This window comes from Lissotriton vulgaris, chromosome 1_1 (genome assembly GCF_964263255.1).
Source record: "Lissotriton vulgaris chromosome 1_1, aLisVul1.2, whole genome shotgun sequence".
Lineage (NCBI taxonomy): Eukaryota > Metazoa > Chordata > Amphibia > Caudata > Salamandridae > Lissotriton > Lissotriton vulgaris.
The window spans coordinates 1,425,458,459-1,425,485,498 of NC_141685.1; the positions used below are offsets into that span (position 1 = coordinate 1,425,458,459).

At 44.7% G+C, this 27,040-nt stretch overlaps 1 protein-coding gene across 1 annotated transcript in view; it reads left to right on the top strand.

The window, feature by feature from the left end:
- The window catches only part of LOC147750636 (lysosomal alpha-glucosidase-like), an 817,641-nt gene that overhangs the window by 478,243 nt on the left and 312,358 nt on the right, over positions 1-27,040 (top strand). Inside the window, exon 14 of the mRNA XM_086967236.1 lies at positions 23,808-23,976. Within this exon, the coding sequence (XP_086823362.1) occupies positions 23,808-23,976 (169 nt within the window). The remainder of the gene's footprint in view (positions 1-23,807; positions 23,977-27,040) is intronic.

Here is a 27,040-nt window from a genome sequence, read left to right on the forward strand (position 1 = left end):
GAAGGCCCTACCCCTAACTCCCATCAAATTGTCCTTAAGAAGAAGGCTGGCAATGCATTGTTTCCCCCTTTCTCTGTGTTTCTTAACACAGGTTCCACTGCTGCTCTCTTTGTTCTGGTAAATAAAATCTTTCTTAGCCTGGTGGTTTTTCAAAGAGTGTTTGTGTTAGCCCATTGGCTGTGAGATGCTTGCATTTGTAAGACTACCCCTGCTCTCTCATCAACTGTGGTGTATTATAGCTGTGATTTAATACAGGAAAACAAGACAGAATGCCAGGATCTCATTTTGCTATGCATTTTACAAGTCCGTCAAGTGGCATTATGACATACGATACCAGCAGTTAGTGTTCTCACAGCCTGTTCTAAGAAACAGGCCATGCCCACGCTACCAAGCCAAGTTTGCAACTGACTAGGATGGGCAGTGGGCACACGTAGGCCTTGAGACCACGAGTCATAATCCCACAACATCCAAGCATCTCCTACCTGGCAAATAACCCCAATACTGTAAGACGGTTATGGTCCGGTCTCATAATTCTGGGCTGCCCCTGTGTTGCATCCTGTCTGGAAAATCTGCTCTGCATGAACAGCTGATAGCACAACCTGGATCTCCAGTGCTGCAGCAAGTGTTGCTGACTATCATTTTATTTATGGCAGAGCTATGAACATTTGCATTATTTATTTTTAAAGTATTTTTTGGATTGGTTCTCTTTAGACTGTATCGTTGCACTGAGTGGTCTGCTTTTACTAAGGTGAGTGAGCCACAACACGTCTTCTCTGACAATTGTATTAATGACTCGAGGCAAGTCAGTTGTCTTGTTTCTCATATGTAAGCCTTTGTTATATATAGAGCAATACTATGGCTTACCATATACAACAGAGATGTTTGATTGTTTGTACAGTGTGCATCCTGAATTGAATCATTTTAAGATTCTCTCAAAGTTGATTATCATGGATAACAAGCCACAGTGTAGAAAAGTAATTGCCCAGAGTGTCACAGTTTGGTCATGCAAGAAAGCTAGAAGTGAAACCAGAGTCTCTAGTTCATGGCTCTGCCCCTTAGTTTTTGCCCCAGTTCATCAAAATGTTCGGACTGGCCTGGGCATGCTACACTAGTGCCTTTATTTAATTGCCTCAAGCTGTGCATGGTGCGAGCATGAGCCACACTGTTAAAACATGGTATTTCAAGCTGGTATTTATTTAAAGTCTTATAGTTTGAATTCAGCACCTGAGCATAATAGGACGGAATGTATGAAGCTCTGTGGTTATACTGAATAAGCAGCTACCTATGTTATGTCATCTATTAATGTAATAACTGCACTTTCACAATTGCTTTATTAACCTTCCTGCTTTCTCAAATTTGCTTGAAAATGCACGATTTTTCTTCTTTTTTTTCAAAATTTTCTTGGGGGTGGTTATCCCCCGAAACCCCCCTTTTGGGGTTCGAGCTCGCTCGCTGCTCTCGCTCGCTACGGTGTGGTATGCAAATCACGTAGGGCCCCACCACTTTCAAATGTCACCCACCGCCCCTGCTGTAAGCTGGTCTGTGGGTTATGTTCTGTAATGTCTACTGAAATCGTTTTTATACTTGTCTCTCCCCCCTCATCCCTGCTTCATCTTTAGGAAGAGATGACATTGGTCTAAGATTATGAAGACATTTGGTTTGGTTTTTGAAGAATGTCAAGGCTATTTATTGTGTAGGCTTTGTATTAGCCCCCTCCCCCCAATGCAGCAGCTTAAGCATTTCTAAGTGCTGGGTATTTAGGATATCAAAACCAAACTTTTTTCCAGGCTTTGTGCTCTTATACATGTTCTATAATTATGGGGTCTTGAATTCTAGACATGTCCAGTGGTAGTTGCAAGAGATGCTGAAACATTTGCTTTCAGACTTTGTGTCCCCCGCCAACCTCTGTTTATTCACGTTTGGAATGTGCAGTTCTAACTCACAGAAATTTGTTGATTGGGACCTTGCTTTTGTAGGCTTTGCAATCCTCTTCCTAGTGTGGATTTCTCAGCGTTGGATATTTTAGACACCAATGCCTTGTTATTGTACTCAACCCAGCACATCTCTGAAGTAGATTATGAGAGCCTGGCTGGATTGTGAGCCTTCCCAGGATTCATTGTTTAAAATGCCAATATCATGTGCTTCCAGGTTTTATAGCTCCTAACCCTTCCCAGGGTGTTTTGGTTTGGAAGTGGCAATCGTTTGTTTTAGTGTGCATAATGGCTTTTGTATTTCCACGGGCCTTATGGCTTTTTTAGGGTTTGCAATATGAGGGTTCATTGACTTGTTATTGTTCTGCTTAGGGATTCCAGCACTTCACAAGCGTTTTGCATTAAATGGCTTTAATAGCATCTGCCTCACTATTGTAGGCCTTATCGGTTCCTACCCTTTTTGTCAGTTTTTGCTATTCGACTCCATTCCCTTACTTAGCATACCACACATCCTTCCTAGGGGTTGTTGTTTGGTTCATTAGTGCCTTATTCTTGCATACCCTAAATCTTCTACGTCTCCAAGAATGTTTTGTTATAGAACACCAATAATGACATTGATGGTTTAAAAATGTCTAACTTTTTTCCTGTAGTTTTTCCATCTTTGGAGCTAATGCATGTGGGTTTATAGGGGAATTTGGTGGGAAGTAATTTATTTATAATTAGTTAAACATGTAAAATTATTTATTGGTATTCATTTTTAATTAATTGTTGATTAATTTATATTTGGTAATTAATTACATTTTAATTGGCAATTCATTTTAATTAATTGAATAATTGCTAATTATGTTAATTTTACTAATTTATTTTCTGTAGCGGGTTGTGGGTTTATAGGGGAATTAGGTGGGAAGTAATTTATTCATAATTAATTAAATATGTAAAAATATGTATTGGTATTTATTTAGAATTAATTGTTAATTAATTTTTTATGGGTAATTAATTACATTTTAATTGCCAAATAATTGTATTTAATTGATTAATTGCTAATTGTGTTAATTTTACTAATTTATTTACTGTAGTGGGTTGTGGGTTTATAGGGGAATAGGGTGGGAAGTAATTTAATTATAGTTAATTAAATAATTCAATTTATTTAATTGTATTTAATTTGAATTAATTGTTAATTGATTTTTAATTGTTAATTAACTAATTGTTAATTTGTAATTAATTTGTATTAATAGGTAACTAATCGTAATAATTAAATTGAATTTGTAATTTTAATTGATTAATTATATTATATTAAATTGGTAATTACTTTTAATTAATTTTTTATAGATATTAATGTATTTTTTTTATTAAATAATATATGAAGTATTTACTTTCCCTACTGTTGCACTCTCTGGAGTAGGAATAGTGATATTTACCCTTACGCTATCCAACGCTTTCCCTAATGTTGCACACACTGGAGTGGGAATAGTAATTTTTACCCCTACGCTATCCAACGCTTTCCCTACTGTTGCACTCTTTGGAGTGGGAATAGTAATTTTAACCCTTTTGCTATCCAACGCTTTCCCTACTGTTGCACTCTTTGGAGTAGGAATACTAATTATTACCCCTACGCTATCCAACGCTTTCACTACTGTTGCATTCTTTGGAGTTGGAATAGTAATTTTCACCCCTATGCTATCCAACGCTTTCCCTACTGTTGCATCCACTGGAGTGGGAATAGTAATTTTTACCCCTACGCTATCCAACGCTTTCCCTACTGTTGCACTCTTTGGAGTGGGAATAGTAATTTTTACCCCTACGCTATCCAACGCTTTCCCTACCTTTGCACTCTTTGGAGTGGGGATAGTAATTTTTACCCCTACGCTATCCAACGCTTTCCCTACTGTTGCACTCACTGGAGTGGGAATAGTAATTTGTACCCCTACGCTAGCCAACGCTTTCCCTACTGTTGCACTCTTTGGAGTGGGAATAGTAATTTTTACCCCTACGCTATCCAACGCTTTCCCTACTGTTGCACTCATTGGAATGGGAATAGTAATTTTAACACTCTTGCTATGCTATGGTAATAATATTTTATATTTTTTTAATAATAATATGTTAATATATATATATATGTTTTAACAAATCAAATTGTATTATTATTTTTTATAACTTAAATTAATTATTTATTAATTTTAAGGTCATTTAAGTATTTTTAAGTATATTTTAGTTATTTATTTTTAATATTTATTTAATTTTACAATAATTTTAATAAATTCGATATTTTTATAAAGTACATATTTTTAAACGATATTTTTGATTCAATATTTTTGTACTTACCTGTTTGTAGATAGGACTGCGATATTTTTGTAGTCGGTATTTTGGAGTCGATATTTTAAATGCCTATATTTTTGTACTCGATATTATGTCAGTGATCCCTTATTATCTCTATACATCACAGTTTTGGTCCTGAAAAAAATATATATATATACATATATCCTAGCAGCCCGTCCCGACGTTGTCCGGGCATGAATTGCTGCTGGCCAGTAGTATATTGTTTTGTAGGATTTCGTTTTGATAGCGTTTCTTATCTGTGACAGGCCTGTGAAAGGCTCCGATTCACAGTGCACTGCTGATGCACTTAAGCGTGCGCGTTCAGTAGTGTGTGAACTCGAGTTTCCCTACTTTATTTTTCCTTGCAATATTATATAGCGCAAACTCGACAACATGGCATGAGCACAATTTACATTACAGAAGAACACATTCATTTGTGGTAGGCACGGGGAGACAAAGCGATTTGCCTGGAATCACAGGATGTTGAGCTGATGCTGAGATTCAAACGTAGCTCCCCAGCTCTAAAGTTCGCAATTCTAGAACTTGTGGCGGGAGGTGTGTCTAGAAGTGTATGTCGGTGCTGGCCATCAATGAGAGAGACCTGTGCATTTTTTAAATGGGTGGTGAAAAAATATCAGTATGTTGCTGGAGATGTGGGCCCCCATGCCACCAATGTACTTACCGGGGGAGGGTAAACACCCATTATTCCGCAACTTTCTTTCCGCATACCTTCACTCCGCATACTTTCATTACGAAAGTACCATGACTCCGCAATGCCATTATAACGCATGGCATAGCATTTTATAAGCTTTTACCACGCATACATTTAGAACGAAATTCGTTGTAAATGCATGAATGGTAAAAACATGTTTTTTTTAATGTTTGGATAAGGTAAGTATGGGTATAGGGGTATATGTTTTGGGGTACTGAGGTATATGTTTTGGGGTGTTTGGGTATTTTAAGGATTCAGATATAGTTTTGGGTTATGGGGTACAGGGGTAGTTTAAGGGTTTAGGGATAGGTATGGGTTTTGGGGTACAGGGGTATTTTTAGGGTTCAGGGCTAGGTTTGGGTTTTGGGGTATAGGGGTATTTTAAGGGTTCAGGGCTAGGTTTGGGTTTTGGGGTATAGGGGTATTTTTAGGGTTCAGGGCTAGGTATGGGTTTTGGGGTACAGGGGTATTTTAGGGTTCAGGGGTAGATTTGGGTTTTGGGGTACAGGGGTATTTTTAGGGTTTAGGGGTAGGTTGGGGTTTTGGGGTACAGGTGTATTTTAAGGGTTCAGGGCTAGGTTTGGGTTTTGGGGTACAGGGGTATTTTAGGGTTCAGGGGTAGGTTTGGGTTTTGGGGTACAGTGGTATTTTTAGGGTACAGGGCTAGGTTTGGGTTTTGAGGTACAGGGGTATTTTTAGGGTTCAGGGGTCGGTTTGGGTTTTGAGGTACAGGGGTATTTATAGGGTTCAGGGCTAGGTTTAGGTTTTGGGGTACAGGGGTATTTTTAGGGTTTAGGGATAGGTTTGGGTTTTGGGGTACAGGGTATATTTATAGGGTTAAGATGGGTTAGTGTTTAAGGGTGTTGGGGTATTTTAAGGAGTAAGGGTGGGTTATGATTATGGGGTGCAGGGGTATTTAAAGGGAGCAGGGTGGGATTAGCACACGATATGAAACATGGCATGAAGGGCGGAATGTACCACACGCCCCCAGCGCACGCCCACAGCACAATGCAGACACACCCACAAGGGACTACTTTGCTGGCACGGTTCTTTTACCTTTTAAATGTATATGGTGGGCGTCAGTATAGCCTATGTCCTTCTGCTGCAACTGCCCTTTCCAACGCTGTATTGGGTGTTGTGATTGAAGCTGTGGTTCCTGAGATTACACGCCTCAAAGGTTTGGGCTCTCTCTTTATCATATTAGTATGGATGGATATATATATATATATATATATATATATATATATATATATATATATATATATATATATATATATATTGAAATCCCAAGGGTGCTCAGATATGAAGCCGCACTCCGCTGACAGGTTGATGCACAACACCTTTTATTTTCCAAAACATGCAGCTTTTCATCTCGCAAGTGAATCTCCCGGCCTGACGCGTTTCAAAGCCCTTCTGCTTCTCATCAGAGGCCAGCATTCGGAAAGAGTTTTTTTCCCACCACATGCTCCCAGCACGATATCAATTATTTAAATAGGCCTCCGGTGTGCCTCTGCAATTCGAGTTCTTTTTCCTTGGTGCATGCTGGGGTATGTAGTAAATTCGGAATGTTTTTTACCCTCCAATGGGTTTCTTTCTCCCCTGCTCAATTTGAGATTAATTTTGTAGCCCTCCAGTGGGCCCAAGATGAACCTTTGCATGCTTTATTAATTTGAAGTACCTGCAGCGCTGTTACCGAGGGGATGGTACCTCTCTGCCAGACCTTCGTTTGTTCTCTAGGCGGTGCAATGCTTCCACGGCCGGAGCCGCCGTGATAATATTGAAATCCCAAGGGTGCTCAGATATGAAGCCGCACTCCGCTGACAGGTTGATGCACAACACCTTTTATTTTCCAAAACATGCAGCTTTTCATCTCGCAAGTGAATCTCCCGGCCTGACGCGTTTCAAAGCCCTTCTGCTTCTCATCAGAGGCCAGCATTCGGAAAGAGTTTTTTTCCCACCACATGCTCCCAGCACGATATCAATTATTTAAATAGGCCTCCGGTGTGCCTCTGCAATTCGAGTTCTTTTTCCTTGGTGCATGCTGGGGTATGTAGTAAATTCGGAATGTTTTTTACCCTCCAATGGGTTTCTTTCTCCCCTGCTCAATTTGAGATTAATTTTGTAGCCCTCCAGTGGGCCCAAGATGAACCTTTGCATGCTTTATTAATTTGAAGTACCTGCAGCGCTGTTACCGAGGGGATGGTACCTCTCTGCCAGACCTTCGTTTGTTCTCTAGGCGGTGCAATGCTTCCACGGCCGGAGCCGCCGTGATAATATTGAAATCCCAAGGGTGCTCAGATATGAAGCCGCACTCCGCTGACAGGTTGATGCACAACACCTTTTATTTTCCAAAACATGCAGCTTTTCATCTCGCAAGTGAATCTCCCGGCCTGACGCGTTTCAAAGCCCTTCTGCTTCTCATCAGAGGCCAGCATTCGGAAAGAGTTTTTTTCCACCACATGCTCCCAGCACGATATCAATTATTTAAATAGGCCTCCGGTGTGCCTCTGCAATTCGAGTTCTTTTTCCTTGGTGCATGCTGGGGTATGTAGTAAATTCGGAATGTTTTTTACCCTCCAATGGGTTTCTTTCTCCCCTGCTCAATTTGAGATTAATTTTGTAGCCCTCCAGTGGGCCCAAGATGAACCTTTGCATGCTTTATTAATTTGAAGTACCTGCAGCGCTGTTACCGAGGGGATGGTACCTCTCTGCCAGACCTTCGTTTGTTCTCTAGGCGGTGCAATGCTTCCACGGCCGGAGCCGCCGTGATAATATTGAAATCCCAAGGGTGCTCAGATATGAAGCCGCACTCCGCTGACAGGTTGATGCACAACACCTTTTATTTTCCAAAACATGCAGCTTTTCATCTCGCAAGTGAATCTCCCGGCCTGACGCGTTTCAAAGCCCTTCTGCTTCTCATCAGAGGCCAGCATTCGGAAAGAGTTTTTTTCCCACCACATGCTCCCAGCACGATATCAATTATTTAAATAGGCCTCCGGTGTGCCTCTGCAATTCGAGTTCTTTTTCCTTGGTGCATGCTGGGGTATGTAGTAAATTCGGAATGTTTTTTACCCTCCAATGGGTTTCTTTCTCCCCTGCTCAATTTGAGATTAATTTTGTAGCCCTCCAGTGGGCCCAAGATGAACCTTTGCATGCTTTATTAATTTGAAGTACCTGCAGCGCTGTTACCGAGGGGATGGTACCTCTCTGCCAGACCTTCGTTTGTTCTCTAGGCGGTGCAATGCTTCCACGGCCGGAGCCGCCGTGATAATATTGAAATCCCAAGGGTGCTCAGATATGAAGCCGCACTCCGCTGACAGGTTGATGCACAACACCTTTTATTTTCCAAAACATGCAGCTTTTCATCTCGCAAGTGAATCTCCCGGCCTGACGCGTTTCAAAGCCCTTCTGCTTCTCATCAGAGGCCAGCATTCGGAAAGAGTTTTTTTCCCACCACATGCTCCCAGCACGATATCAATTATTTAAATAGGCCTCCGGTGTGCCTCTGCAATTCGAGTTCTTTTTCCTTGGTGCATGCTGGGGTATGTAGTAAATTCGGAATGTTTTTTACCCTCCAATGGGTTTCTTTCTCCCCTGCTCAATTTGAGATTAATTTTGTAGCCCTCCAGTGGGCCCAAGATGAACCTTTGCATGCTTTATTAATTTGAAGTACCTGCAGCGCTGTTACCGAGGGGATGGTACCTCTCTGCCAGACCTTCGTTTGTTCTCTAGGCGGTGCAATGCTTCCACGGCCGGAGCCGCCGTGATAATATTGAAATCCCAAGGGTGCTCAGATATGAAGCCGCACTCCGCTGACAGGTTGATGCACAACACCTTTTATTTTCCAAAACATGCAGCTTTTCATCTCGCAAGTGAATCTCCCGGCCTGACGCGTTTCAAAGCCCTTCTGCTTCTCATCAGAGGCCAGCATTCGGAAAGAGTTTTTTTCCCACCACATGCTCCCAGCACGATATCAATTATTTAAATAGGCCTCCGGTGTGCCTCTGCAATTCGAGTTCTTTTTCCTTGGTGCATGCTGGGGTATGTAGTAAATTCGGAATGTTTTTTACCCTCCAATGGGTTTCTTTCTCCCCTGCTCAATTTGAGATTAATTTTGTAGCCCTCCAGTGGGCCCAAGATGAACCTTTGCATGCTTTATTAATTTGAAGTACCTGCAGCGCTGTTACCGAGGGGATGGTACCTCTCTGCCAGACCTTCGTTTGTTCTCTAGGCGGTGCAATGCTTCCACGGCCGGAGCCGCCGTGATAATATTGAAATCCCAAGGGTGCTCAGATATGAAGCCGCACTCCGCTGACAGGTTGATGCACAACACCTTTTATTTTCCAAAACATGCAGCTTTTCATCTCGCAAGTGAATCTCCCGGCCTGACGCGTTTCAAAGCCCTTCTGCTTCTCATCAGAGGCCAGCATTCGGAAAGAGTTTTTACTACATACCCCAGCATGCACCAAGGAAAAAGAACTCGAATTGCAGAGGCACACCGGAGGCCTATTTAAATAATTGATATCGTGCTGGGAGCATGTGGTGGGAAAAAAACTCTTTCCGAATGCTGGCCTCTGATGAGAAGCAGAAGGGCTTTGAAACGCGTCAGGCCGGGAGATTCACTTGCGAGATGAAAAGCTGCATGTTTTGGAAAATAAAAGGTGTTGTGCATCAACCTGTCAGCGGAGTGCGGCTTCATATCTGAGCACCCTTGGGATTTCAATATATATATATATATATATATATATATATATATATATATATATATATATATATATATATATGTATATATATATATATATATATATATATATATATATATATATCTTAGCCTTCCAGTCCATTCTTCTCTCTTCCAAGATGAACCCCAAAGCTAGATCACCAAGGTTGAGGTTTGTCATTTTCCCCTGGGTTTCTCTTTCAGGATATCAGTGCTTCTACAGGACAAGCAATGAGGAATCCTAACGTTTCACATATTTTTGTTTCAGATGCCAGTGCCTGCCTGTTTCATGATTTGGATCCTTTGCCAGGCCCATTTACTTATTCAATATATTTTCCCTCCTCGAGGCTGTGGACTGAGACTTGGCTAATCAGAATACCTGTGTTTCTAGTTCCAAAACCTGGGGGCCTGATTACCCTGATTACCCTGATTACCCTGTCGGTGTCGGACCCACCGACACCTGCCCCTGTGATCCGCCCACCGCATTACGATGCAGTAGGCAGAGGCATCTGGCGAAGGGACCATACGCTGTGCATCTGAAGGCCTCAAGGAGCCAGTTGGTGTGTCGGAGGGTCAATGATCTCTACAATGAGGGCGGTGCCTGCTCAGTCACCACCATAGTGATCACAATATCTCTTTACACCTGCTCTAAAGGCGAGTGGAAAGTGACTTTGGGGTTTCCTAGCAGTGCCCCCTGCTCCTCTGGCCCTCCGCTATGGGACCTGGGGGATACCTATGGTGCCCCTCTAAACATCCCTGCACCATTTGGCCATGTGTTTATTATCTATTGGGGAGGCGTGCTGCAGTCTGCAGCGCACGTAGCAATAGGAAATATACACATTACGACCGCTGTGAAGGCAGTCACTTCATAATCAGGGCAGCGTCACCTCTGCCTCCTAATCGGGCGGTCCTGCTTCCGCTACGGTGCCAGTCCGACCAGCATCGTAATCAGGCCATTGGTTTTGTGGGTGACAAGATGATTTCTCTCTGGAACATATGTGCTGAACTAGTTAATGCGGGTTATAGAACAATGGGGTGACCCGAGGAACCACTGGACCGGGTAACGTGCAGTACAAAAAAGGTGGTCACAAAAAGAGGTCAAAACATCACCATAACAAATCCATTAAATACAATGTATCCTCTAATCATCACATGATTGTAGAGGACAGCATGATTGTCTGTACATTTCTAAAATTGATGCTCCAGAAAGAGGATGAGAAAGTGCTCAGGAAGAAATGTGCGCTTGTGACGGTTGTAGAAGAGGAAAGGCAATGTGCAATATATACATCATAGACTGATGCAACCTATCCAGCCATATGAAGGCAAATCAATACAGAGAAAGCATAGCATCTTCCTGACACAGATAATTAATTTTTGTTGTCTGTGCTTGAAACAATAAAGGACTGTCGACCTTTGTAAGATGTAGGTTAATTGTTCCTTAGCCTGGGGTCTTAATCAGGACAAAAGAGAGACACCTAAGAACAATATGATCGGTTCTTATTAGTCAGGTGATGGTGAGTACTAATATAATTATTAATGAGTGATAACAATGAATGTTTACCAATTAAATCCAGCTAGATCAATCAGGCGGTAGTCTTTCAAGATAGTGGGCCCGTAGACTGTTGTGTGAGAAGGTTGAGAAGGGAGGACTCACACGGTGCTGAAAGCGAAAGGAAGCATGTGTCAACATTAGCGTCATGGGTCAGTGAGAATATGTGTCCCTGTTCGTAGGAAATAATGCCACTTACTTCATGGTGAAATACTAATCTCGTTGGATCCTCAGTGGGATCGAAGATGATAAAACATGTTTAAGAGACTTGGATTGAATTAGACTCAAAAGTAACCAAAGGCCCAGTGGGAGACCATGAGTCTTAACACAGGCAGTGAATTGCCAACTTCCTCCTAAGGGAATAAAGGGGCGTGTAAATAGTCATATAGTTGGAGGGATTTAAGAATCATCTGAGATACATTAAAGCCACCACACACTCACTTGGCCTGGATTTGCAATATGGCCAGCATGCCTGCGATCTTGTTACTGTCTGAAACAATAAAACACGAGATCAGGGTTGTAACTCATGTCAGTGAATAAAGCAATCAAAACCCATTAGGCAATTCATCATGGGAAAAAAATTGTCAACCACAACATACCTCAATGTTTAGAAGCGGTGATTAAATCAATAAATCCAAATTAGAGTCAAAAGAAGGGGAACCCTTAATCACCAGTAGGGCGTTGGCCAGATCAAAGTAAATGCCAAGGAAAAGAAATGAGTACTCTAACCTACCCTTCTGCTCTGTCCGTGGGAATCCTGAAACTGACAGACAAGCCCAGGAAGAGCTGCTGCTTAAGACGGGTTCAGAAGCGTGCACGTGCGGCACGCTGTCAGGTCAGCCGCTGAATGCAGGCCCGCTTGAAAGCGGCCTGTGTCACGAATGAAAGGTGAATGAATACAAAAACTTCAGAAGGGATTAGTTGGGCATAGAGATAAAAAGAATTTGCAAACTGAACACAGCCGGATCGGTTTGGGACTCTCGCTGATTTGCCAACCAGCAAAGTAATAAATTGGCATTATCGTAAAAATTAAAAACGATCCGAGCCATGTCGATTTGGTAAATGAAGAATGACAGGTGTATCTATGGAGGGTGATGGCTAATGCCTTAGTCATAGTGGCATTATTGTGACACATGCATACAAGATTGGTTTATATACCAAAGGTGACATGGGGAAAGGTGCCTGTTGTGTGAAGTAAATCGGTGGATTGCGAATGATCCAGTTGGGTCAAACGCTCCATAACTAGACATAATGCTTCATGAGATCTCGCCGTATTGTGAGCTAGCATGTACATTTCACAGAGAGGACAATAGAGACCATGATGTCATACAACTGCTGGAGGATACATTAAGGGTACACGTAAACCATCATACTCTAGAAAGTCCTTAACATGGGTACGTTCGCCATAAAAATTATACAATAAAGGTGAACTGCGTTGGGAGCAACATTGAAGAGTCTTGTAAACAAATTGGACACATTCTAATGTGTGTGCACAAAGGCAGCAAGATGTATGCAGGTACCATAATATACATATTTTGTGTACAAAATGTTCATTCATTGTTAAAACAAGATAAATGAGCATTGGTAGCATCCAATTCATTTAAGCCATTGCGAACAGTGTCCATGGTGTGCATCCATTCGCATTCCCGAATGTTGAGGACTGAATTGATGTCACCACCCCTGACGCCAAGAATAACCTTCTCTAAGACCACCCATTTGATGGGCTTAGTTTGATGGCCTAGTGCCTGAAAGTGATCCCCTACGGGTGCCCCCAGAGTGGTAACACTTTATATTCTAATCGGATTAATGTATTTTGATGTTTTGTATAAAATGCACCTTTTTAACTCTTATATTATATTGTTGTATTGATGAAGCTGATTATGTATGTATAACATTGTTTTTAAAGGTTTTATTTATTCATTTCAATAAATTGCACCAGAATTTTAATTTTTCCTGTAATACCTCTTTTTTAGATTGTATACTTTTATGCACATAGGGGGCATTTTGATTTGTGACACCAGTATGAATGGAGTGTGTTTGAAGTCTAGGCATCATTAGTCTACTTCACCAAGGGCCGCTTTCTTGTTGTGTTTTACATTGGCACCCAGTCCCTTGGTGGTGGGTCGCTCCCGAAACTCTTTTTGTTTGCACACTTGAAATGACCTGCAATCTCAGACAAATGCCAGATAGTTTGAATAGAAGGCTGTGGTGGGTTTTCCAGGAGCGAGCAGACCACATGGTCCTGTATGTTCTTGCCCTTTTTGAAGGAATGTATTAGGGGGACTGACACTTCTAAGTCATCAGAGATTAACTTCCAATGATTGTTGATGATTCATTTTATCGCATTGCTGCGTGTGCAGTATGTGGTGATGCATATGAGCCTGTCCATAGGTTCCTTGGTGCGTTGTTTAGGTGTCAAGAGGGACTCCCTCTGGTTAAACCATGCTCTTTTTCTGGCTCGTTTCACCAATCTTTTGGGGTACCTGCACTCTACAAGTCGATTGAGAAGATCGTCGGATGTGAAGTAATCCTCCTTATGAGAGCAATTAAGACAAATTCTGAGGAATTGGCCAAAGGGCAGGTTTTCTTGTAGACCCCTGGGGTGGTGGCTGCCATATCTAAGTAGGGAGTTCCTCTCTGTGGGTTTTCTAAAAAGAGTGGTATATAATGAGTTGTTCTCAGACTTGTTCGTGATGTCCAGAAAGTCAATTGTATTGGAATCCCAATGGATAGTGAACTTGATGTCATTCAATCTCTCGTTAAGCCACTCAAAGAATGTCTGCAGCTCTGTTGGGCTCCCAGTCCAGATGAGCAGCATGTCATCTATGTACGGTTTCAAGATGGTGATTTTCTTCATGAATGGATTGGTTTGCTTGTAAATGAATGTGTCCTCAAAGTTGTCCATGTACGGGAACGCTAGGTCGGGAGCAAAACTACGGCCCATGGTAACACCCTTAGTCCATATGTAGTATTTGCCCTGGAAATAGAAGAAGTGCTGCATCATATTTATCTCCAAAAATTGGATTATAAATTCTGTCAGGATTAGAGCTGGTAGTGGTCTCTTGTCCAACGCTCTGCCAATCACTTCGAGGGCTGACCGTTGAGGAATGCTGGTGTACAGGGAGACGATGTCCATGACCAATAGCTGGCAAGCAGAGTCAAAAGGCATACCATCAACCAAATTGATGACTTTCATCATGTCCCTAAGGTAGGATCTGGTTGACTCCAACAGAGGTTTCAAAAGAAATCCACAAACTTACAGAGTGGTTCCAACAAAGATCCACACCCAGACACTATAGGGCGTCCCAGTGGGTGTTCCATGTTTTTATGCACCTTTGGTAATGTGTAAATAGTGGGTAGGTGTGGTTGCTTGTGGTTTAAATAATTAATTAAACTCCAGGTCAGACAAAACCCCCAGTTTTCTTCCTTTCTCCATGATTCACAGAATCAGTTAGCTCATTTCTTTTGTGGGATCTGAATTCAAACCGTCCCTCAATTGTGAGTAGATCTCCTTCTTTTAGTCAGGGATGTTCTCAACCACGATGTAGGCTGGCTTGATTATAATTGACTTATTTCCTTTAAGTGAATTCAGTGCCTCCCATTCACCTTTAGTGATGTTATGCATGACATACTGTTTGGTAGAGCATATCTTCAATACAGCCTTCAAAACGACACTCTCGTGGGTGAGAATTTCGAGTGACATCATGTGTGCAAGTGGCATGAATGTAGAGGGTACCCTTAAGCCTGTATGTGACATTTATGGTGACGGCTGAGAATGCCTGAAGTAGCATCTCATTCTGACTTTGCGGATGAAATGGTGCAATTCATGCTTTATGTTGAATTGGTTCGGGTGTGCGGTTGGCACAAATGACAAACCTTTGCTCAGAACCCTTTTCTCATCCTTACTGAGTTTGTAGGAAGATAGATTGATGATTGGGGTTTATGATCTGTCCATCATCGATACACCCGGCGTTGGGTCTGGATTTTGCTGTGATTCTCCTAAGGGAATCAAACCTGTTTCTGATTCTGATCTCGGAGTCTGCCTGGGTCCCAATTCTGACCTTGTTGTTGTTCGCCCCTCTGCGGGCCTTGGTTCCAGGTGTGTTCCTCTGGGTGTCACCATTGGGCATCCTCTAAAAAAGCTGGTCCTTGTGGCAGTTGGTACCAGTTGTCCTGGTGTTGGTATCCTGAGCTTGTACCTGGTTGCTCACCCTTGTTTCTAGCACTGTTGGAGCTTGATGATTCAGAGAATGTCGTAAAATGCCTGTAGCCCCTACAATCACCTCTGCCTCTATTGGAGAATCATCCCTGCATATCCTGCTTGTAGTAATCCTCCTGGAGGTAAGGTTGAGGTAGCTTCTTGTTATAGAAGCGGATATCCTTAGGTAGTTTGTCCAACTTCTTAGCCTGTGTATTAGTATTTAAGTCCTTGATGGTCTATCCCTGGCATTCCAGGGGCTGTTTCGCATTGGTTAGTGCATTGTCTTTAAAGGGATCTCACATTTGAGATCAGTGATCTCCTTCAAAGGTTTCTCAACTTGTTCAATTGCTGTCTCTATCCCCAACACCATCCAGTTGCGAGAGCAGTTATTTGCCACGTAGCTGAAGCCCTCCTTGAATTTTGGGATGTCCAAAAATATTGCAGGTTCGTTCTTCACCTGCAACCCTATGGGTATTATGTTAGCCTGCAAGTATTTAGTGAGAAGGTGGCCATGTAGTCATGTTAATATCAGTTTCTTTTCTAACCTCTCTAACTTACTGATCTTGTCATTCAATGAAAAATCGATGTTAGGAGTGTTGGAGGATAGAAACTAGTGTTCGATTGTCCCTGAATGAGCCTGTTAATGTAGTCCTCAGTATAAGAAAGAGTCTCGCCCAGACACCCCTGCTTAAAAAAAACAGCAGAACATTGACAAAGTTTGTCCCCTCATGGTTACCTCTTTTACAGAATACTGAATCGCCTTCACTGAAGTAATGATGCCAGTTTCACTGCATTACATTCTATTCTACTGCATTAGGTTCACTGATACAATATTGTGAGCATTAATAAAGATGACACAAACATTGTACCAAAAATATTGTTGCCAAAGAATCGTGGTCTTATGCTTACAATGAAAACTATAAAAGTATTGTGTCAAAAATGTAATTGACAAGAATATTGACCAGATCAATTTCTTAATATGACGTATTAGAATTAGTCTATTTTTAAGTCATTCAATGTTTGTTTAGTGATTTTTATTTTTTATATATAAATGCATTATATATATATATATATATATATATATATATATATATATTATATATATATATATATATATATAATATTGAAACATTTATCAGCAATAAATACCCAATTAAAAAATATAATTTAAAATATTAACAGTGAAAGGAATTTAAAATTAGCAACATGACATGTGGAGGTCAGGCGATTTGGTTCCCTTCACTCAGCTGTAGCAGGAATACGAACTTGCACAATCTGAATACTTCAGATACTTGCACATTAGGCACACTTTGCTTGCCGTACTCCCCAGAGGAAAGTAGCTCCCCGAGTCCTCACCTCTGGAGGACAGAGTCTTGGATGAGGGCCTGCCAGAGAAGGATATATCACTCATTTACAAAAAACTGATTAACAACATGGCTGATCTATTGGTCCAGCTGCGGGCAAAATGGGACTATGACGTAGCGGGATTTGACGATGAAGTATTGCTGGCGGCAATGGCCTCTCCTCAATGGGTATGGCAGAATTTTGCCTAGAGCAAACATTGTGGATGAAATTCTGCCAACTGCTATTCCAACTTTCTCTGGGCTTGGACTGATTGCCCACTTTGGATTGCAAGCTGTGGACCTGATAATTATGGGTACGGAGACACCAGCCTGTCACAGACCTCCACTGACCGTCCCACAGACCCTCCCACTGGCATTTTCTGCCTGCTCAGACAAGGTAGAAAATGTCCGCAGTTTTCTCCCTGTAAATGAGGAAAAGGGGCAGTAAAAGACTCACAGTGACATGCATCAATATTGCTTTTTGCGATTCCTTAATTGCGAAAAATAAGGAATCGCAATTAAGGAATTGCAAAATGCAATGCATCAAGAAATCGCTAAATAAATTGCGATTTCTTAATATTCCTTAATTGCGAGTCGCAAATTGCGAGTCGCAATTAAGGAATACCTCCCCATTCATTCCTATGGGCCTAGAGGCCCATAGGAATGAATGGGAAGACATTCTCAATTTGCGATTAGCAATTAGCGAATCGCAAATTGAGAATGCGATTTCAAGGGTGCAGGGGTGTCCAAAGGACACCCTGTTGCACCCCTGAAATCAATCTGTGCACATATGTTGTGCACACACATGCCCTAAGGGCATGTGTGTGCACAACATGAAACTTTGAAAAATGCACAAAAGTGCATTTTTCAAAGTTTTAGCAAATTACCATGAGGTACAACCTCATGGTAATTTGCTCCCTCTAATTGCGAAATCGCAATTTTTTTAAGTTTCATGCATTGCATTTAAGGAATCGCAAAATGTGATTCCTTAAATGCAATCGCAATTTGAGAATTCGCAAATATTTGCGAATTCTCAAATTGCGAGGGCCTTTACCCTTCATGCATTCCAAATGCAGATTTTGCGATCGCAAACGGCCGATTTTTGCGATTCGCACCGTTTGCGATCGCAAAATCCTTTGATGCATGTGCCTGTCAGTATCTACATGTCTTTGTAGTTATTCCCCATTTCGGGGAGAATAAATGTAATCGTGGATTTTGGTGCAGAAATACAGGCTTGAATCTGGAATTTCACCCCACCAGAATCCGCCAAATCCGCCTGTCTAAAATCTGGCTCTCCGCGGGATGCCTGCCCCGCCAAGTTTTTGGCGAAAATGGCGGCAGTCATCAATCCTTTTGTCAACCCCCTGTTGAACTGTTCTCTGGTTCAGGGTGTGGTTCCTCAGTCATGGAAGCAGGCGATGATCATCCCCCTGCTCAAAAAGCCCGGTCTGGACGTGGAGGTACTAGCGAATTATAGACCTATTTCGCTTCTGCCTGCCTTTGCAAAAATCATCGAAAAACATGTGCATAAGGTGCTCGCCGATTATCTGGAGTCCCATGACCTACTGCACCCTACTCAATCAGGTTTCCGCACCAATCTCAGTACCGAAACAGCTCTCCTGGAAGTTTCGGAGGCGATTAAGGAGGTGCTGGATTCAGGTGGTAGGGCGATGCTGGTGATGTTAGACCTGTCGGCGGCCTTTGACACCGTCCCCCACGAGGGTCTCCTCGCAAGACTTTTTGAGATCGGTCTTAGGGGGACGGTGCTCAACTGGTTTCGTTCTTTCTTGACGGGCCATCGACAAACGGTCTGGGCCTCCGCCTGCTCCGCCGAGATGGCGCCACTGGGTGTCGGGGTCCCTCAGGGCTCAGTATTGAGCCCGACCCTTTTCAATATCTTCATGACCCCTCTGGCGGCTCTGGCGGAGTCTTTCGGGGCTCAGATCGTTTCTTACGCTGACGATACCCAGCTCCTCTTCACCTGTGAGAGGGGTGCGGACTTCAACGGAGAGAGGATCCGGGGCTGCCTTGAGGCTGTGTTTCAGTGGTTCCAACATAACAGCCTCAAGTGCAACTCGGATAAATCCGAGGTCCTCTTCTTCGGGTGCAGTGTAGATCCGGACTGGAAGGTATGGTGGCCGGAGAACATGTTTTCACCAGCAAGTTCTTCCCAGGTGGCGAAAAACCTTGGGATTAAGATCGACAATGGCCTCACACTGCACTCCCAGATAATCGGCCTTACCGGCACGTGTTTCGGCCTGCTCCGGATGTTGCGTAAATTTCTCCCTTTACTATCAGAGGAGCACAGGAAGGTCACAGTGCAGGCGATAATTGGTTCGCGTATTGACTATGCGAACATTCTCTATCTTGGCCTGCCGGAATATCTGCTTCAACGGCTACAGGTGGTCCAGAACTCGGCAGCACGGGCTATCTTTGGACTATCCCGCCGTGCTAGAGCCTCGGGCCTCCTGCAGGTACTGCACTGGCTTCCCATCCGGAAGCGGATAATCTTTAAGGCCTTGACGTTGGCGCATAAGGCTCTGCATACCACCAGAGCGAAATACCTTCAAAAAAGGCTGGCTTTTTATCATCCAGCCAGGTCCTTGAGGTCAGGGTCCTTGTACCTTGCCAATGTTCCTCGTGTCAAAAGGGCACGTATTGGAGGCCGTTCTTTCAGATTGTTAGCCCCCCAGCTCTGGAACATGTTGCCAGTGGCGCTACGCAGCATGTCTAACCTACTGGCTTTTAGGAAAGGGCTCAAAACTTGGCTTTTCACCTCTTAGCTGCGTCCTGGGTTCTGGTTTTTTTCTTTTCTGGATCTTCTGTTTTTTATTCCGCTTCTCTCTTGTTGTGTTATGAGATAGGTGTGCAACCAAAGCGCCGGGACACTCTCTGAGTAGCCGTGCGCTATACAAAAAACCAGCATAACATAACATAACATAACATAACATAACTTGTAATGAGGGCCATGTGCTCTCATCAATCAATGTAACATAATTATTAAACTGGACTGCAGAAGATGCGGGGCTAAGCACCTGTGCCTCATTACGATCAATCAATCAATCAATCAGGGATTTATAAAGCACGCTACTCACCCATGAGGGTCTCAAGGCGCTGGGGGGGGGGGGGTGTAGCTCCGGTTCAGTCGAAGAGCCAGGTCGTGAGGTTCTTCCTGAAGGTGTGGAGGGTGGGGGAGCGTCTGATATTAACAGGGAGCTCGTTCCAGGCTTTGGCTGCGACGTAGGAGAGAGCTCTTCCACCTGCTCTGATTCTGTGAATGCAGGGGGTTTCTGCGAGGGCGTGGTCTGCGGAATGAAGGTTCCTCTTGGGTACATGGAAGGAGACTCTCTCTATTTGGGTCCGATGTTGTGGAGTGATTTGTAGGCATGGGTGAGCAGTTTGAAGGTTCCTATCTTCTAGACGTGGAGCCAGTGGAGGTCACGTAGGTGTTGGGTCAATTGTTCGTGCCATGGGGTTCCGGGGAAGATTCTGGCTGAGGCATTCTGGATGGTTTGGAGCTTGTGGAGGAGAGTTTTGTTGATTCCAGTGTAGAGGGCATTGCCGTAGTCCAGTCTGCTTGTTATGAGAGTGTGGGTGATGGTTTTTCTGCATTCTGGGTGTATCCATTTAAAGGTCGTCCGGAGGATCTGAAGGCAAGTGAAGCTGTTGGAGGTGATGAAGTTGATCTAGTGGGTCATGGTGAGCGAAGAGTCAAGGATGATGCATAGGGTCCGTAAGTGGTCTGTCGAGTGGGCGGACAGCCGAGGGCCACCAGGTGACCCAGGCGCAGGTGGAGGGTCCGAGGATGAGCACCTTGGTCTTCTCCGAATTGAGCTTCAGGCAGCTGCTTTTCATCCAGGCGGCTACGTCCCTCATTCCTTCCTGAAAGCAGAGTCTGGTGTCTTCAGGGTTCTTTGTGAGGGAGAGGATGAGCTGGGTGTTGTCGGCGTATGATACTATGCTGAACACTTGTTGTCTGACGATAGCGGCGAGGTGGGCCATGTAGATGTTGAAGAGCGTGGGGCTGAGCGACGATCCTTGGGGTACTCCGCAGCTGATCTGTGTGGTTTGGAGATGAATGGTGGGAGTCTGATCCTCTGGGTTCTGCCAGAGAGAAAGGATCGGATCCAGGAGAGGGTGGTTCCTTGTATCCCAGCGTTGTGAAGTCTGGCTGCAAGAGTGCGATTTGAGACTGTGTTGAAGGTTGCGGAGAGGTCTAATAGGATGAGGGCTGCGATGTGTCCCTGGTTTAGTAGCATGCGGATGTCGTCGGTGGCAGCAAGGAGGGCCATCTCAGTGCTATGTTTGCTGTGGAATCCAGACTGGGAGGCATCTAGGATGGAGTTCTCTTTTATGAAGGTGCTCTGCTGGGTGTTTATGAGTCTATCAGTGACTTTAGCTGCAAAAGGGAGGAAAGAGATGGGCCGGAGGTTTTTCAGGTCTGTCGGGTCGGTGGTGGGCTTCTTGAGGAGAGGCTTGACCTCCACTCACTTCCAGTCAACGGGGAAGATGCTGGATTCAAAAGAAGTGTTAATGGTACTTCCTAGTTTGTGTGCGATGGTGTTGGCGGCCCTATGGTAGATGTGTGGTGGGCAGGGGTCCGTGGGGGCTCCTGAGTGGGGGTTTTTCATGGTCACGTTGGTGTGTTCGCTGGTGGCTGGATTGCAGGTTGTGATGATCGGTTCTTTGTCAGTGGTGGTGGCGAGTGGGGGCTGTCCGGGGTCTGTTCGCTGAAGTTGTCGTAGAGGGCCTTGATCTTCAGATGGAAGTAGGAGCTGAGCTGATTGCAGAGTTCCTGGGATGGTGTGATGTCCGTGGCTTCGCAGGGGGGGTCTTGTGAATTGCTGTATGACGTTTAAGAGTTCTTTAGCGTTGGTAGCATTGGTGTGGATCTTGTTCTTGATGAAAACCCACTTGGTGTCTCTTAGGTGCTGGTGGTATTCCTTCAGGGCGTCCCAGTAGCTATTCAGGTCTTCTGTGGTTTTCCAGTTTCATCATGTTTTCTTGAGGCGTCTGCAGGAGCGCCTGGCTACTTGGAGTTTGGTGGTGTACCAGGCGGCTTTCAGGGGTCATTGTTTGCCGGGTTGGTGAAGGGGTATAAGCTTGTCGGCGCAGCTGGAGATCCAGCGGTGAAATTCCTTGGCTGCGGAGTTGCCGTCAATCATGGCGCAGGGTGGGTCTAAGAAGAGGGTGGTGTTAAGGTGCTCCTCTGTGATCTTACTCCAGTTCCTACGAGGCGGGCGTGGGGGGTTTGGGTCCTGTGGAAGTGTTAAAGGTGAAGTGTACGCAAAAGTGGTCCGTCCAGGGGGACTGCAATGTATGGCTGAACTGAATGTTTGTCCCTCCTGCAAAGATGGGGTCGAGTGTGTGTCCTGCTCTGTGCGTGAGGTTATCAAGGAGGGTGATGGAGTCAGGGTCACTGCTGTTGTTGAGGTGGAAATTGAGGTCTCCGAGTAGGATGTAGTCCGTGGATGTGATGGCGTGGGGTGAGTCGAGGTCGGTGATGGTGGTTGCGGACTGGGTGTGCTGTACGGAGGGTCTGTAGGCGAGGGTGCCCCGTAGCATGGCCCTGGGGTTGGTCTGGATCTGGAAGTGGAGGTGTTCTGTGTTGGAGTGGGGGTCGCTCATGTTGGAGGTGGAGAGTCGAAGGGAGGTCTTGTGTGCAATGGCGAGTCCTCCTCCAGGGCGGTGGGGGTGGTCCCTTCTCTGGATATTTTATCCGTCGAGGATAGCAGTGGCGATGGCAGGGTTTGTCCAGGTTTCAGTGAGTAAGGTGACGTCAGGCGAGAGGGAGTTGAGCAGGTCCCAGATCTCCAAGGCTTGTCTGTGTAGGGAGCGTACGTTGAGGAGGATGCATGTTGGGGCTCCGGTGGTGCAGGCATCCGGCGAGTTTTTGGCAGTCTTGGGGGCGCAGTCGATGGTGAAGGATCTTCTGCAGTGTCTGCAGGAGATTTGTCCATTGGTGGTGTTCAGTGTTGCTCTTTGTCAGTCGATGTGTCTTCCGGGGTTGAGTGCGTGGTGGGTGGTGGAGATGTATCGGCGGGGTACCGTAATCCAGGGTTCCTGATGCTGGCCGCGGTTGGGTCACGGACAGACTTGCCTTAGGCGCTACTTTGGCGCGACCGTGCAACTGCCGTCATGAAGTAGGGGAGGGGGCAGGGCCTGGAGGTAGGGAGGCGGGGGCTGTGTCAGAGGGAGGGGCCGCAGGGGAGCAGTGGCGGGAACCAGCAGGTTGTAGGGAAAGTAAAAATAAAATTAAATAACACCAGAGGAATGATAACTGTGGGCAGCAGGAGGGAAACGAAAAACGGCAGAGGAAGGCAACAAGTAGCGGGCTGGGGAGGGAGTACTTCTGCTCACCTCTGCGAAGGAGCGGGCTGCGGGTGCAAACCCAGCTCTGGGGAGGTGCTCCGGGCTCGGGCGATGCAGTGGAGGAAGCAGAGCTGCTGGGAAGAGTGCTGGCCTGGACCGAGGTCTAGGGTCACACTCGCTCCACCGCAGTGACCGGCATTAAATAGGGGAGGGGGGGACTGGAAGTAGGGAGGCGGGAGCAGGATCTGTGACGGGGGGAGGGGCTGCAGGGGAAGCAGCGCCGGGAACTGGCGGGTTGCAGGGAAAGTAAAAATAAAATTAAATAACACCAGGGGAATGATACCTGTGGGCTGCAGGAGGGAAACGAAAAAATGCAGAAGAAGCCAACAAGTAGTGAACTAGGGAGGGAGCACTTCTGTTCACCTCTGCAAAGGAGCAGGCTGCGGGTACGAACCCTGCTCTGGGGAGGCCCTCTAGGCTCCGGCGATTCGGCGAAAGAAGCGGAGCTGCTGGGGAGAGTGCTGGCCTGGACTGAGGCTCTGTTGATAAGTTGAATGTTAGGGCAACGGTTCTTAAACACTTCTCAGTTCTCACAAAGTTACCTGGTCCATCCATCAAAGTAGCATCCTGGTGATCTGCACTAGATCTCAACTGTTTAAGGTTTGCTGTTTGAGTAGTTCACCAATCCCTGAGTCTCACAGCGTGTGCACTTTTTTATTACAGTGCTTCCCAGAATGCCACAGGAAAGCGAGCCTTCGTTCTATCCCGATCCACTTATGTCGGGAGTGGAAAATGGACCGGTCACTGGCTCGGTGACAACTTTTCTCTTTGGAAAGACCTACGCATGTCTATAATCGGGATGCTGGAATTCAATCTCTTCGGAATCCCATATGTAAGTCTGCGGGGACCATACTGGGGAGATACTGTGGCATGATACCAGTAAAAGATGGACGAGAAGTGAAGACCTTTAAATAAATATGCATATTTAGACTTAGTAAGCAATGGCTGAATGTAGAATGGAAATGAAAATGATTCAAGGGGCATTTAATTCCTACAATTGAATTTCTTGTATTGATTCTAGAACACTGATTTTCCTATATATTTACCTACATTACACCAGGTCTCCGGTGGGAATAGAGTTATGCTCTCAGCACCGAAAGCTTCCCTTCTGCTTCCTCCTCTTTTGTGTAGGCCACAATGTCTTCCTGCAGTAGTTTTCCAATAGGTTTTAGCACATTGATGTAAACATGCCCCTTTATCTGAAGCCTTTTTTTTTGTCACAGACCCGCATTACCACTTTTCAATTTAGACTTACAGCAAATCTAATAAGGTGTTTACATTTATACCGTTTTTTACTTGCCTTGTCAAGAGACTCAATTAAGGAATGTCAGCTGATCAAATATATACTTTGGTGTGGCCCAGTAAATATTTTTAAAGAGTCTGTTTTTTATCTTTATTCCATAAAAGTAACAACAATTCAGGAGGCACATTATTAAAGCGAACAAACGGGAAGATTCAATAGCAAGTCCAGTGGTGGATTAGGACAATTGAAAGTGGTGGGGGTTTAAAAGTTGGTAACACATTTGACTTAGAGAGTGAAGTGAATTAGGCCAACTAACATAAGAGAGGCTTGAAGTTCTTCCTCTGAGAACATTTTGGAAAATAGAGAGCCAACTGGTACATTTTAAAACAAATGGTGTACTATTGAAGTATTCAAAAAGTTGAACGAGTACTCCCATGTAATGCATCAATAAATATTCTCATCAGGTACTGCACTGTGCATTTTTTAAAGTGCCACAAGTAAGACTTCTTCTACCTGCACACATGGCAGCCTCATCAATTCATCAGCTCCTCCTAAGCAAGGGTTGGAGAAACAGAGAGGAAAGAGACTTGATGGCATATTGATGATTTTAATGTAGTAAAAATTGAAGCTGAATAAAATATGTGTTGATAATAAAATAACATAATAGCAATCCAAATTAAGGCTACATATTGTGCAACCATAATAAATTATTTTAAAGACCTCTCGATAAAGTGATATACCCTCTTTGATGAATTAGTATTGTTTTTTCCAGGTTTAAAACACACAAATATCCACTAAAACAAAAACATAAAAAATATTGTTAATCACGTACAGCCTCAGCCCTCTACTGTGACGGAATTCAATGGCTGCAATATCTTTATAACCGATGGCACAGGGTACTTTACTTGATGTATGCTTACGCCAATGAAAATAAATTGTGGCCAAATCGACATATGATTTACAATAAGAGTGTTAATAAACATACAGTTGAACATTTAGTACTACAGTGCAAAGGTTAAATTCTTTTGTGTTACCATAGCCCATCATGATAGACCTAGGGAAACAATGCTTAATAGTAATAAACTGCTGTCTCCCACAAAATTCACTCACACGTGTACATGTATCACAGCCAGAGATCAGGGAGCGACAGACACCGCAAAACCTATACTACTTACACTCTTTTTAACACACTACCTGTTAGACCTGGCACCTTGGCGTGAGTCTCCCTTCCACTTTTTGCTGATGTGCCTCCGATGTTTTGCTGGTTTTCCGATACTCAGGGCACTGCGCCACGGCTGATCCGTGCCGCAGTGCAAGTGCTCCCTACTGTAAAACTGTACATACGATTGGTATCCATGATTGGTGCATTGGATTTACTGTCAGTCCCTAGTAAAGCGCACTAGAGAGTGCCGGGGCTTGTAGATGCCAATACTGCTGGTGGGCCTGCAGCGCTGGTTGCGCCACCCACCGAAGCAGCCGTAAAGTTGTGTCTGGGAACTGCGACCGCAGAACCCGCGTGCGGTCTCGTACTGTCACGCTAGCTGGGCAAGTGCACCCACTTGCCAGCCCCTGAACCTTCCCTTGACTACATATTAGTCACCCCTATGGTAGGCCTGCGGGCAGGGTGCGTTGTAGGTGTAAGGTAGGACAAGCCCTGATGTGTGTGGCATGTCCTAGTAGTGACTTACAACCAAGACCGTATTTCACTATTGAAGGCTACCTGCTCCCTTAGGCCAGACTGAGCTGCGAGAATTATTACACCCTATAATTCCCGCAGGCTCAAGGAGCATGGTAGCGAGTCATGTTTAGTATGCCTGAACTCAGGATGATAAAATATTTCTTGTAGTCAAGTTTATTTTAGTATCCTGGGTTTGCAAATGCTACTTTTAGAAAGTTAGCATTTGCTTGCTTAACCATTTCAGCCCGCCTCTGCTGGTATGTGTATCTGACTGTCTGGGATGTGTGAGTGACAGGGCTGGAGGGATGACAGGTGGTGAATGCGCAGATTACACCTTAGTGGGAGGTAGGAGTGCCTCTTGACTCGAACTGTAGCTGTGCTCGGCCACCACAATGCTGGCTCCACCCTCCTGGGGAGCGGCGGATGACTCTGCCGGCACCTGGCCCAGGAAGGGCGAAGCCCCCATCAACAAGGTACTCTGGCCGCCCCTGTCCGCACAATGCTGGCTCCACCCCCTGTGGGGCGTCTGATGCGCCTGCCCCTCACACTGAAAGCAGAAGCCGGAGTACACCCGCCGGGGTACTCAAGGACTGAGAGTGGCTATGCAAAGGCCCCCCTGGCCTGCGAGAACAAAAGAATTGGCCTATAAAAGAAGGAGCCCTGCTCCTTGAAAATTAGATCCTGTTTGGGCCACAGAAGGACTCTGCCCTACGAGAAGGACCGTGAGAGACAAGGAAGGGTGCTGACTCTTGCCTGTGTCTGGTGCCTTGCTGCTGAAGGAGAGGAAGAAGAAAAGACTACGAGAAGACTTTTGCTTTACTTTGTGCCAAACTCTGCTAAAGAGATCTCCAAGGGCTTGCTGTGAACTTGCCCCCTGACCAGCGTCCCAGGACCAGTGGACGCTACCCCCTGAAGGAAAGCGACTGCGGGTGCTGACCATCGCTGCAGTACTGACGGAGGAATCTCCTCCAAGGC